This window comes from Littorina saxatilis, linkage group LG9 (assembly GCF_037325665.1).
Source record: "Littorina saxatilis isolate snail1 linkage group LG9, US_GU_Lsax_2.0, whole genome shotgun sequence".
Taxonomy (NCBI): Eukaryota; Metazoa; Mollusca; class Gastropoda; order Littorinimorpha; family Littorinidae; genus Littorina; species Littorina saxatilis.
The window spans coordinates 49449348-49463481 of record NC_090253.1 but is presented as its reverse complement, the minus strand read 5'-3'; the positions used below and the strand labels follow the sequence as shown (position 1 = coordinate 49463481).

At 43.1% G+C, this 14134-nt stretch overlaps 2 protein-coding genes across 2 annotated transcripts in view; both read left to right on the top strand.

The window, feature by feature from the left end:
* Positions 1-14134, top strand: part of LOC138976317 (uncharacterized) — a 37538-nt gene that overhangs the window by 1529 nt on the left and 21875 nt on the right. The gene's annotated exons all lie outside the window — the stretch shown is intronic.
* On the top strand, positions 4142-12177 carry LOC138977243 (uncharacterized). Its single transcript, XM_070350150.1, has 6 exons — positions 4142-4913; positions 7885-9018; positions 9597-9737; positions 10155-10316; positions 11471-11640; positions 12036-12177. Exons 2-6 carry the CDS (start codon positions 7900-7902, stop codon positions 12175-12177), a joined length of 1734 nt encoding a protein of 577 aa, XP_070206251.1. The 5' UTR covers positions 4142-4913; positions 7885-7899.

Here is a 14134-nt window from a genome sequence, read left to right as displayed (position 1 = left end):
GCGTTTCTAACGTTTATGCATGATATTCATCGATACATTGTCCAATCAAAGTTGCAACCCGTGGATCCACAGATGTGTACAGACAAAATATAATAATAATAATGCAAACTTTTATAGCGCTATTCTAGAAAAATGTCTACTCTTAGCGCTTTACAATACATACATCGACCAAGCATACTATACACGCACAGGCAAAGAAACCGACCAAACATAACCAACAAACTATACATGCACAGGCAAAGAAAGCGACCAAACATACAATACACGCACAGGCAAGATAACGACCAAACATAAACAAACATACTATATGACCAAACATAACCAACATACTATACGCGCGCAGGCAAAGATAACAATCAGCACATGTAATAATTACTGACAACTAATAATGCAGGCATACAATGACAGTCCAATACACAGCCTAAGCACAAGAACCACAGTAGGCTTCTATATAAAAACGTGTCAACGGTACTATTTACACACACACACAGTGCTGACACAAAGCGCAGAAAATATATATACACGTTATTTTAGGCGCTAGGTAGAGGGTGAGGTGGGGCGGAATGGGGTGGGTGGGGAGATGCTGGAGGGGAAATCACTTGCGCTGAAAGAGGTGTGTTTTGAGATTTGTCTTGAATGTAGTGAGAGAATCTGTGTGTCTGAGAGGCAGTGGTAATCTATTCCAGGTCACAGGGGCTTGATAGGCGAAGGACCTCTCGCCACATGTCTTTGTTTGCACTGTGGGGAGTCGGAAGAGTCGAGTGTCGGCGGCGGAGCGAAGCTGACGAGAGGGGGTGTAGAGATTGAGGAGTTCTGACAAGTATTCTGGGGCAGAACCAGAAACGACGGCAAAAGAAAGAGAGGAGAGTTTGTATTCGATCCTTTTAGTGATTGGCAGCCAGTGTAGAGAGTGAAGAAGGGGTGTGGCGTGTTCATACTTGGAAGATTTGAAGACCAGGCGGGCAGCGTTATTTTGGATCCTTTGAAGTCTATCTAAAAGGTACTTAGGGAGACCGGCCAGAAGAGAATTGCAATAATCTATCTTTGAGAGGACTAAAGAACACACTAACGTTTTGGTTGCATCAGCGGTGAGGTAGTGACGGACTGAACTAATCCTGCAACTTGTGCGTTTTTTGTTAATTGTAAGTCGCTGTTCTTTTAAAAAGTCCACACACATATCATTGCTGTTCGAAGGGGGCATCAACCGGGTGGATGGGGGCAAGTAGCAAACCATGATCTGGTAGTAGACCGCAAAACGAGTACACCAGGGTTCTCACATTTTATTTGGGATTGATAGTGTGCTTTTGCCTATCTTTTTTCTTTCGTTAAAAAAAACATTGTTCAATTATTTTACTTGTTTGTTTTGCCTATGTTATTTTAATCTACCTAGTGTCGGAGAGATCCATTGTGTTTTACTAGCAAGCTTTACGCTGTCATGTTTTAAGCATGACAAGTCCTTCTTCCCTTTAACAAATGTAGTTGCTGTTGCTGGTGCAAGTTGCTGGTGCAAGTAGTTGTTGTTATTGTTGTTGTTGTTGTTGTTGTTGTTGTTGTTGTTGTTGTTGTTGTTGTTGTTGTTGCCTTTAGTAGAAATGCCGAGTCAGGTGTTGCTTGCATTGCAGTGGTGGTTGGATCTGTTGGAATCGTTACCTCTTTCGCACTAATTTTGTTAGACCTTTGTTCTTTGCATTCACATTGTCATGTGTGTGTTGCTCCATCAGGACTAACTTGTAACCATGGCAACGGCAGCTGGCACAAGTTCAGTGGACACTGAGACGGAATGCTCCGTGTGTCACGAGCTGTTCAAGAACCCCAAACTGCTGCCCTGTGCTCACGTCCTGTGTCGCCACTGTCTTCTCTCCTCCCCACCCCACCCCACCCCCTTGCAGACACTCACAGACACTCACCTCGTGCCCCGCTCTTCGTATCATACGCTCATCCGCTAAAAAGGGTTATTCTAAGATCACCCAGCATATCATAAGCCCACCCCTGATTGAAGGGCCTGACGTTCAGCTGGTAGTTCCAATAAGGATTTTTCATCTGATACCACCAGAAAGTATACGCTGAACGTACAGAACGTATACTGTGAGCTGCTGTGTAGCGGGCCCAGGACTGTATGTTTTGTGCGGTCTGAGCGATGTGCAATGCCTCGTATCTAGCTAGGTATCTATCTATCTATCTATCTATCTATCTATCTATATTTCTATCTCTCTATCTCCAGATTAATACATATGCTGATTGGTAAAACAAAATAACAACCGCATCAATTATTAACTAATGTAACAATGTAACATTGACAAAGCATTAATAAGGAAACACTCTGGCACACATGACTTGATACAATTCCTGAAAGAATGAACATCGGGATACTGACTGAAGCGTGAAACTGCATGTGTTTTCTTTTTCAGCCATGATCAATTCAACCAAACAGAAAAGAAGGTATAACGGCGTGTTTAGCAGCACTATAATGCAGTAGATAAATATGCTGTCTCTGTTACCACGGGTAATAATCTTGAACGCAAACGCCTACGTCTCGTCTGGGAGAAATGAAAACTTTGCTGAACGCACGGTGGATGATACTGTGTTAAGACACGTAAAAAGCTTTTCCTAAAGGCACAGTAAGCCTCCCGTAAACTATCTCAGATACGGTCAGGCTTTTACACACAGTACAAACACCCTTTCATTTAAACACTCACCGATAGAGAACATCCCAGGTGCCCTCCGTCAATAGCGAACAATTTTCAAAGAATTTAGTTTTGCGTGGTTTATCTTACCCCTGAGCCATCGTGAACCCGTGTGATCCAGTTTCCCTTTTTCACAATGTAGTCGTCAGTTAGTCATTTGAATGCGACTCGATGTCAGCTTATCTACAATAGCACGTTTTTATGCACGAAACAAACGGCTGTGGTTCACAATAACTTTAGCGATGGCTTTTGACTGTTGAGAGGAACGGCGATATGCACTAAACCGTCGTCTGCTACGACCCTTGCGTGACCCTGCTTCCGGGCTTTTCTTTTTTTTAAACTTTCACAACTTCGAATTGTACTGATCTTGTCTTGATGAAAAAAGAATTCTTTTATGATTAAATAATGTTTGTGTAACATGCTGTCAATTTATTATTTAGATTTTAAAAATTAGGTCAAGCGCAAAAACGCACCACGGTCCAAAAACATTCTGATAATCATCGATCCACGGCTATCGCCAGTTTATATCGATAGAATGAGACCCGAAGGGAAGTAACTCATTTTTGACCTGAGGATGGGTCCAACAAGCGTTCGAGACAATCTGCAAAATTAATTCTTTAAAAATTGCTCGCTCTTTACGTAGGGCACCTAGGATGTTCCCGTTTGGTGAGCGTGTTTGTACTGTGTGTAAAAGCCTGACAATATCTGTGATGGTTTACGGGAGGCTTACTGTCCGGGAATATTCATAACAGCCGTCCAGCACCAAAACGAGGCGCCATTGTTGTTGAAGACCAAGTCCACGAAAATAAATTCTTTGAAAATTTCTCACGCTCGACAGAAAGCAGCCAGGATGTTCCCGTTCGGTGAGCGTTCAAATGGAAGTATGCTTGTACTGTATGTAGACGCTCGGGGAGCTCTGTGATGGTTTACGGGAGGCTTACTGTGCCTTTAACTACACCGTGATGACAATGTGTTAGAGAGAAGTGAAAGCTTTGCTAAAATAAGCTTAGACTATTATAATTATATAATGCAATATTAACAGCTATAGTGTTTTGAGCTTGGCAATAGGGTCCGGTATTTTGACAAAAACGAGTACAGTATGTCGAGGCGTGTTATAATTGTTCGCACTTAAGCACACACACACACACACACACACACACACACACACACACACACACCCACACACACACACACACACACACACACACACACACCCACACACACACACACACACACTCACGCACGCACGCACACACAAATACACTTTGCTTGAAATATTGTATTATCAATTTTTTTCTTAGGGTAGACTCCAGCCGTAATTTAAGTCGTTTATCAGAATCACAGCAAGAAACTTTAAACCAGTTGAGTGAATGGACTGAGCTACATCACATGTCCCTTAACCCCCAAAAAACAAAAAGCATGATAACAACAACTAGGCAAAAACGCAAGAACATAACCTCAATATTTCACGATCTAACGGTTAATGATAAACTTGTTGAAAAAGTCGACCATCATAAAGTTTTGGGAGTGACCATTGATAACAACCTGTCTTGGTCACACCACATCGAACAACTGTCTAAACAAGTGTCCAAGAAGGTTTATCTAGTATTATCTAGAATCAAGCACTTTCTGAATTTGGAAACCAGGAAACTATTCTTTAATGCTCATATTCAGTCTGTTATTGATTACGCGTCTACCTTGTGGGACTCGGCAAGTGAAAATTCATTTTTTTGTTTGTTTGTTTGCTTAACGCCCAGCCGACCCCGAAGGGCCATATCAGGGCGGTGCTGCTTTGACATATAACGTGCGCCACACACAAGACAGAAGTCGCAGCACAGGCTTCATGTCTCACCCAATCATATTATTCTGACACCGGACCAACCAGTCCTAGCACTAACACCATAATGCCAGACGCCAGGCGGAGCAGCCACTAGATTGCCAATTTTAAAGTCTTAGGTATGACCCGGCCGGGGTTCGAACCCACGACCTCCCGATCACGGGGCGGACGCCTTACCACTAGGCCAACCGTGCCGGTCAATCTTTTCTTTGAAGCCTCTGGTAGTTACTTGAAAGCGAGCGCCTGTGTGAAGACCCAAGTAGTGAACAAGGAAGTAACCCAATCTTTTTGTCAGCCAACCATCCGCCTGCCTGCGATATAACTGTACGTTGGTGCAATTCATTGCCAAGAGATAGACACCAGAGGGACTTCCGCTTTATTTATCATCACAGGTACGTTCCTTCTCTGTTAAAATCATCGTCGTTCTTTGAAACTTGGAAAGCATACGCCTACCTCAATACTAGACGAAAACATTTGTGTGTGAGCGAGGACACATTGCGACATAGTCTTGACACTTTGGATGGAATTCTCTGTTTATATAGTCTGTGTGTAGAATTCAACAAAAATATTAAGCCGCGGCCGGGGGGCTTTGTGATTTTCATTGCATCACTTTCGCAAACCTTGTACATCTTTATTTTGAAAGCAAGCGCCTGTCTGATTTGCACACATTCAAGTGACACGCTCACACTCCACAGTCAGTGTTGGCGCCGTATCAGTACGAGGTCACGCTGCGATCCAGTCTTGTCACTGTGTGTGCATTCCAACAGACATATCAAACCTTGACAGTTGTTCAGTGCTCATTATACTGCAGGTAAGTGTACGTGTTCTCTGCTACATTCTCTGTTTATATAGTCCAAGTTTGTTGCTCAGACGTGGTAATACAGCTGGGTGTGGAATCTCTCTGTTTACATAGTCCAAGTTTGTTGCTCAGACGTGGTAATACAGCTGGGTGTGGAATCTCTCTGTTTACATAGTCCAAGTTTGTTGCTCAGACGTGGTAATACAGCTGGGTGTGGAATCTCTCTTTGGACATTTCCTACTTTCTGTTTCCGGTAAATGTGTTTTCTGTTTGCTTGAATCGATCATAGCAGTAAGACACAGAGGGAGCTAGCTAGACTTGCTGTGTGTGAGTTACACACTGCTTGCCTTGCTCTGTTTGTGTTGTCATGTTTCTCATTTCTCTTTCTCTCGATGAGGGAGTTTTACTTCATGATTCCAGTGTCACATTCTCTGCTGCGTTAAAACTCGAATGTCAATGTTCGTCGAGTATTGTGTTCCGTACAAAACAAGCCGTGTGTGTTTGCATTTCACAAACTGCGTGGTACGTTTGAATATGCGGATATCGGCAATTCGTCGCTTGCATAACAGCTGAAGTTTAGTGCGTTCATTTTGGGGTTTTATGCTGTAGGTGTAGCCTACAGTGTTCATCAAATTACGGTGTGTGCCTGCCTGGTGGCGCGTGCACGCAATATGTGGAAGTGTGTCAGTCCTGTGCAGTATTCACCACACTACCTTGTCTGTCTGTTCTAGGTGTTTTATCGAGCGTCGTGTATGCTTGCACATTCATGATTTTATTTCGATCGGTGTGATTCCAGTTTTGAGACCCCTTGGGTTTGACCTTGTTCCACGACTCTTTAGACATTCTTTTTGATTTTGTTAACGTGCGTGTCTTTTAAATATTATGTTTTGTCTCTGTTAACAAAAACGAGTTTTATAACACACACACACACACACACACACACACACACACACACACACACACACACACACACACACACAAACACACACACACACATATATATATATATATATATATATATATATACACACACCCACACACACACACAAATACACACAACCACACGCACAAATACACACACGCATATACACACACAAACACACACACACACACACACATACACACACACACACACACACACACACACATACACACGCACACACCGGCACACACACACACACCAATGTTATTTAAAGGCACAGTGCAGCTCACAGCCTTCGTTTTGCGTTTTTGTTGCAGCTGAGTGCATTTACAGTTCAAAAATCCTCCTATGGTAGTAAAACAAACCCAAAACTACCCAACGACGACATCTGTGAAGCTCGACAGTTTCTTGTTCACGCGAGTGCATAAATTAACCTAGTTATTACGTGGTGTTTGGTCGGAGTTCGATTCAACTGAGTCAGTGATTCCGGCCTCCATTTTGTTTTACACAAACTCATGATGATGTCTGACATAGTTTGCTAGTGACGTGTCTTTTGTGCATGATGTGGTGATCTACCTGATCTAAATTTAGATCCAAAAATAGGTCAAGACCAGCCGGGTCCGAGTACGAAATTAATTCGTAAAAAAATCGCAGTTCTTGACTCTTTGGGTGCAAGTCAATGAAACTTGGTAGTTGTTCTAACGAATAGCTGCCTGAGGTATGACTAAAAGCCCCAGGGGCTCCGTGCACCTGGATTTGACAAGTTCAGTACCTTTAAAGGGTTTTCTGCGCTGTTATGTGTTGTACATTGTAGATTGCTATCCCCTGTGTTTGTTGTGTCCACAATCATACTGCTGTACATTACTGTTTATATGTAATTATTCGGTAAACATTGAAGTGTTGGAAGAGAAGAAGTTAATGAATGTGATGACGATGCATGAAGCAGGAACTACTGGTGTAAGATTTAATTCGAAGGACAGGCCTAAAAATCCAAACTCTGCATTGTAAGGGATGGTGATGTAGATATTTTTTTTCTGACTTATCCTACTGCTTCTTCTGTGTTCTTGGGCTGCCACTTCTACGTGCATTTGTTTTGATGCTGTCATGTTGTGTCTGAACGATTAAGCGTTCATGCGTAGGTCCATTTCTCTCCTTCATATACTGGCTGTCAAATAATAACTGAAAAGGAATTATACTGAATAAAAAAAGGTCTTGTCGAGGAGTATTCTTCAGTTTGTAAGTAGTCTTAATAAAGACCAAACGAACATCAAACCGCACACATTGCTTGTCACTGGTATTTAACAGGTTTATGACCATTCTTTGTTCCGTCAATTTGCGTAGTAGTAGTAGTAGTAGAAGTAAACTAGTAGTGGTAGTACAAGTAGTAGTAGTAGTAGTAATAGTAGACTAGTAGTGGTAGTAGTAGTAGTAATAGTAGTAATAGTAGACTACTAGTAGTAGTAGTAGTAGTAGTAGTAGTAGTAGACTAGTAGTGGTAGTAGTAGTAGTAGTAGTAAATGTGGTGTTGCTGCTGCTACTGCATTGCTTGTTGTTTCCTTAGAGTGCTGCTCCTGCCAATAATGTTTTTGTGAATTTGCCTGCGTTTTGTTTGGCACCTACTTTTACTCGTCGGTGATTTCAGGACTACTTCGTAGCCATGGCAACGGCGGCTGGTGCAAGTACAGCGGACACTGAGACAGAATGCTCCGTGTGTCACGAGCTGTTCAAGAACCCCAAACTGCTTCCCTGTGCTCACGTCCTGTGTCGCCACTGTCTTCTCTCCTGGCTCGCCTCCAACCCCGAGGCCCTCTGTCCGCTCTGCAGGGGCGCCATCGCGGACCCCAAAGAGAAAAGCAAGACAAAGGGGTGGGAGGAGGCGGTGGACGCCTTACCCGATGACGTCGCCATGGCAGCGCTGGTGGAGAGTACACGTGTACTGAGCCAGGATCACGTGTGTGTGGGATGCAAGTCAGCGGCTGTGTCTATCTGTCTCGACTGTTGCGAAATGATGTGCCAGTCTTGCAGTGATCTGCACAAGAAATTCGCCATGGCACGTGACCACAAAGTGGAAGACCTGTCCAGCATGACAGCGGAAGAGCTAGCCACCAGTCAGCCTGACCACTGCAGCGTGCACACCAGCAAGCCGTGCGAGCTCTTCTGTCCCACTCACGGGGCCGCCATTTGCCACCTGTGTGCCAGCGCCAAGCACCGCGCATGCCCAGACTTGACGGAACTGGCGGGAGCGGCAGACAAGTCACGTGAGGAGCTGAGTCAGATGGTGACGTCACTGCTGACAGAAGAGCAGCAGCTGGAAGAAGCTGTGGCAGCGTTGGAGCGCCACCTGGAGGCCACGGAGAAAGTGGTGCATGAAGCTGTTGCTGAGATCGACAGGACCTGCGACCAGTTGGAGAACTCCGTCAAGGAATGCAGGCGTCGTCTGAAGAAGATGACGCTCGATGCCAAGGCCAAGGTGAAGGACACAGTCTTAGCCGTCAAGGTCACCTTGTTGGATCATCGAGGCAGGCTGACGTCACACCGACGTGTTGCTGATCGAACAACCAGAGGGTCCACTAATAAAGGGATGTGTGACGTCACTCGTGCTCTGAGGGACCGTGTGAAGGACATACTGGTCACTTGTGGTCAACGCCGAGTGAACTTGAAATCGGTTTCCATGGTTACGCTGATCATTGACGCTGCCGCTGTGTCCCGTATTGAGAAGGAACTGTCGGAGCTTGGTCAGGTGAAGATAAGCCCTGCGTCTGTCGGTCCTGTTCAGGTGAGAACATCTATAATGGTTTTGTTGTTGTTGTTGCTTTTTACCCAATGATAGTCAGCCTGTGAACGGTTGGCTAATATACAGAAACGCCGTCGCATTTAGTTTACACAATGAAAAAGTTTATATTTGTATTGGATTCCTTGCGAAGCGCACTGACAAATTTTGTACTTGTTAAGACGAACACCATAGAAACAGAGAAAATACCATCATTATCATATTTCAAAATTGGAATAAGTTTTCATTAAAATAAAACATGCCTGCATTGATAACATTATCTCAACTTTACTTTTTCAACAAATAACGTGTATTTCTCTAAAGTTGGCATGGCGATGCAGCATTCTAAACACAAATTATGGCAAACGTCGGTAGGAAACACACGCTATTTTGTCACAGTCTAGCTACGACAATTTCGTTATTCCCTGATACACTTGACGATTCACTGTGAGTACTTTGCATACGTTACAACAACCTCTGATGCGATGAATATAATGATTAAGTTTTGTTTGAATCTCGTCATCAGTCCCTTTGGGTTGTTGATTGGTGAATGATTAAATGTTTGTGATGTATCGTTGTTTCAGAGCCTTGGGTGGCGTTTTCACACAAACCACGGGGAGTACATTGTACTGAGCAACGACGGTCTGACAGCAGAGAGAGTGGGGGGTGGGGGACATGGTATTGTTGTTGCTGATCAGCCCATGGTGCCCGACGTGTTGTATGAGGTGTGTGTGTGTGTGTGTGTGTGTGTGTGTGTGTGTGTGTGTGTGTGTGTGTGTGTGTGTGTGCGTGCGTGCGTGTATATATGTGTGTTAGTGTGTGTGTATGTGTGTGTATGTGTGTGTGTGCGTGCGTGTGTATGTGTATGTGTGTGTGTGTGTGTGTGTGTGTGTGTGTATGTGTGTGTGGGTGTGTGTTTGTTTGTTTGTCTGCCTGTCTGCCTTTTTGTCTGTGTGTCCCTCTCCGGTGCCGGATGTAAAACAAAAAAAATATTACTTCATACTCTATTACCATTGTTAAATAAAGAATTGCATTTGTCTTTGTCATTGTCGCTGTCTGTCTGCCTACATGTACAAACACTAAGATCCCTAAACAAAACAACATGTGAAGTTAAATTGTAACAGAAACGGAATTGTGTGCAGATCCGAATAGACAAGCTAGACCCGCAGTACGGTTCCTGCTACCTGCCGTGTGGAGTGGTGCTGACTGATCCCGATCACCTCCGTCTGCCTTACTCAGCTTTCAATGGATGGGGCAGGGAGGCTGTTGTCATCAGTCATGCTGTGTACAACCGTGGTCACACAGTAAGGTCATGTTGACACAACTTTGCTCGTTAGTGTGTATCATACGCTGCATGATATATATATGTCTAAATGTTAAAGTTACGACACTTTTTGATACCAATTTTTGGTTACAAGAAAGGAAAACAGAAAATGTGTTGGGGATTGTTTCCAAAGTTATGTTGGGTTTGTCTTTAAAATATGTAATGTTTAGAATAAAAAAGAGTTTTTTTTAAGGGAACTTTTTTTAAGCCACACCGATCGAAACAAAGTATCGATTTCGCTAATAGTTTGCTTGTGATATTTTTAGAGTGTGCTGTAACAAGTGTGAAAAAGAGATAAATCAGTCGGACAAACTGTATGTTACAGAAATGTGAATATGATGACATGCCAAGATTGAGATAAACGAGGGTTGGGTAATTGAATGGAGTTTCTGACCGAACAGTTACAACCACATTACCTATATTGGAAGTGGTATTAATCCCTGGTTTACGTTTCTGGCAATGATGTGTTTACGTTTGGAATATTGTAACGTGTCTGTCCGATATGGCTGGAAATAGCGTCATTACATGACGTTTTCGTAGGCTAAAATTAGATCAGTTTCTTAATTCACATGTGCATATTTCCTGACGCATCCGATCGAGTTTAACCAAATCAAGACACATTGCCGAGCAGATCGAGTCCCCACAACCGTATATGCAAAAAAGAGAAAGACATTGACCGTGACATATTTGCACAGACCTTCAAAACGTACCAGTACCCTTATGTTGAAAAATAGCATCAGGAGATGTAAAAGGGATCGTACTCTGACAAATATGTAAGTTGAGTGAAATAAAGCGCTGTTTTAACGTGTTCACCATCTGCCATGTCCAAAAAATAGATATAAGTATAGCTTCAGGAAGTTTAACATTATGATATTCTAGTCAAACCTATTTCAACACACACTGAAATGATCAGAAACAAAATGTTAGCCAATGTATTAGCGAAGTTGTTTTTCTTGGTCAATCGCTGTCGGATGTCGTTATGGCAACATTTTAGGTTTAACGCACACACACACACACACGCACACACACGCACACACACGCACACGCACACACACACACACACACACACACACACACACACACACACACACACACACACACTGACACATGACGTCCACAGAATCATGTCAACAGGTGAACAACAACCTGAACAAAGCAACATACGACCTGTCGGAGGGAACACGGGTGGGAGTGATGGTGACGACCAAGGCAGAGCTCCACCTGTGGGTCAACGGCAGTGATCGGGGAGTCATCGCCACCACTGTTCCCACGCCCTGCTTTGCTTTCTTTGACCTGCGTTACACGTATAAAAGGGTATGTAGACGTTTATTCGTAACCTTGGTGAGTGTGTTTGTGTGTGGAAGTGTGTGTGTGTGTGTGTGTGTGTGTGGAAGTGTGTGTGCAAGAAAAAAGAGAGAGAGAGAGAGACAATGACAATGACAATTCTTTTATTTTACGAGGGTAGTAGATTAAGCAGTGGTCTGCTTTTTTACATCCAGCCCTCGCCCTAAAGAGGGACTAACTACAAAATACAAGATAAAAAATAGAAAACAGAAAGAGAGAGAGAGAGAGAGAGAGAGAGAGAGAGAGAGAGAGAGAGAGAGAGAGAGAGAGAGAGAGAGAGAGAGTAAGTGAGTGGGCTACTTTTGCATATTAAAAATGAAGGCACACTCAGTGTTGGCCCATAATCATATTTCAGGTATCCATTCTTCCCTCGACACACCTTGGCTGAGAGCGGAACACAGAGATCCACAGCCCAGTGTCTGGCCGTAGAGACATATGACGTCACACCTATAACTGTCGACCACGTGTCAGTCATGTGGAATTACACCCTGAGCTGAAGACTGGGCTCCTCTCTAGAGAGGCATAACTAACCAGAGATATATTTCTGTGATAGGAACATATTGACACTGCTTGTTATCCCATCAAACACTTTGAACACCTCCTTTGATTATTACCGTATTTCATGCAAATAAATCGTCTTAAAAAAGTGAACGCTTTGCTAAACACACCAGTAATGGTATTGTGTCAAACTGAAGTGAAAACTTTACTGAACACACCAGTGATGATACTGTGTTGAACAGAAGTAAAATATTTCCGGAAGACTCTGGTAATGGTATTGTGTTACAGAGAAGCGATCGTGTTGCTGAAAACACCATTGCTATACATGTATTGTGTTAAAGATAAGTTGAAGCTAAATTGCTGAACACACCGGTGATGATTGTGTGTTAAAGAGAAGTCACAGCTCTAGACCGGTATTTGTGTTGTGTTAGGAGAACTGGAAGGTTTGCATAACACACTGGTGATAATATTTGGTTAACAAGGATGCATTATCAGAATCAGTGCTCATTATGTTCATTCCATTTATGTTCGAGTTTAGAGATGTTTGTGAACATATTTGGCAACAATGTGCTATGTATTGTTCTGTCCATATTGTAAATTAACTTTCTTTTAGCCCCCTTAACACCTACATGTTTAGCTGTTTGTACTGAGAAAAAAAGAACACTGCCTAGCACTCGTCATCTCTGGTTCTGTTGCTACAAGGGGGATAACCGGCGAGATGGTCGGACACCGCATTGCCTTCCACGAACGTGACAGCCGAGACATGAGTGACAGAGATGTCACAGATGAGTAGAACTGTTGGCGCAAAAAATATTTGAAGAAGTTGTTGACTCACCTCAGGGAAGGCAATAACGTCACGCTCATAAGAAAAATACCTATCTCAGTGTTAGGCATTTCTGCAGTGACACTACAGGGGAAGGTACTGGTAGGGTATCTATCATGTGTTAGAGCTCTGTATAAACTCTCAGACCATCGGAAACCATTGTCACGGTAACGTAAGCAAAACTGCCGATCTCGTTTCTTGAGTTAGGCACTTTTTCTTTATGATACAGGGAGACTTGTTTTGAGAATGTGAAAGTATGCAAAAGCTCTTTGTTGGGTTGTTATGCAGTGTTGCTGATTGAAAATGTTGCTGTCAGCACTTTATCTCACGTTGATCCCGTGGTAACAGCTCGGGTTAGGCAGTTTGCAACTTATAACTAAAATGAAATAGGCAGATTGTTCAGTAACCAAAGAAGTTTGTTTGCGTTTTTCTCAAAACATCAAAAAATGACATAGGCAATTATCTTATGAGCGTGACAATATGGTGTACAATTCTTCATGCATATTTGACCGCCTCTCCTCTACACATTCTGACGAAGCATTTACAATTGAAATGTTCTGCCTCATTTGTAAAGGATTCTCTTTTATTGAAGCGTTTTCTTTCTTTCTTTATTTGGTGTTTAACGTCGTTTTCAACCACGAAGGTTATATCGCGACGATATTGAAGCGTTTAACCACCAGAATAGCCTTTCTTTAATATATCATGATTCCTGCGTCTCTCAGACTCCCGTACCGAAGACGAATACGAGCTCTTTTGGCAACATTAGAAGCAGGTCCGCCTTCAACACGCATCGAGCAGCCATTGTCGGCGCTCAGTCGCCACAATGTCCAGCTATGATAACAAATTACGCAGAAAGTATACCAACTATACTTCCACCCTCAATGCAGATCGAAGCAAATGTGACCACCAGTGAAGCTGTAGCATATTCCTTCAATGCAAACAAAGAACACGAACTCCTAAGTAAAACAACCGCAAGTCTGCCTTGAATCGCGTCCTGCACGGCTTACACCAGGCTGCTCAGTTGCTAACCAGCATGTACAGGAAATCGTGTGTAAACATATGTCGCTAGTAATGGCAATTAAATTAATGAACACAGAATTACATATTTTAGTCAGGGTACACAAATGAATGGA

What these genes read in the sequence shown, in the direction of transcription:
- LOC138977243 (XM_070350150.1), top strand. Translation starts at nt 7,900, where the DNA reads ATGGCAACGGCGGCTGGTGCAAGTACAGCGGACACTGAGACAGAATGC. An exon ending in CGTCTGTCGGTCCTGTTCAG is followed by an intron (nt 9,019 to 9,596) that starts GTGAGAACATCT and finishes TCGTTGTTTCAG; the next exon opens with AGCCTTGGGTGGCGTTTTCA. An exon ending in TGCCCGACGTGTTGTATGAG is followed by an intron (nt 9,738 to 10,154) that starts GTGTGTGTGTGT and finishes AATTGTGTGCAG; the next exon opens with ATCCGAATAGACAAGCTAGA.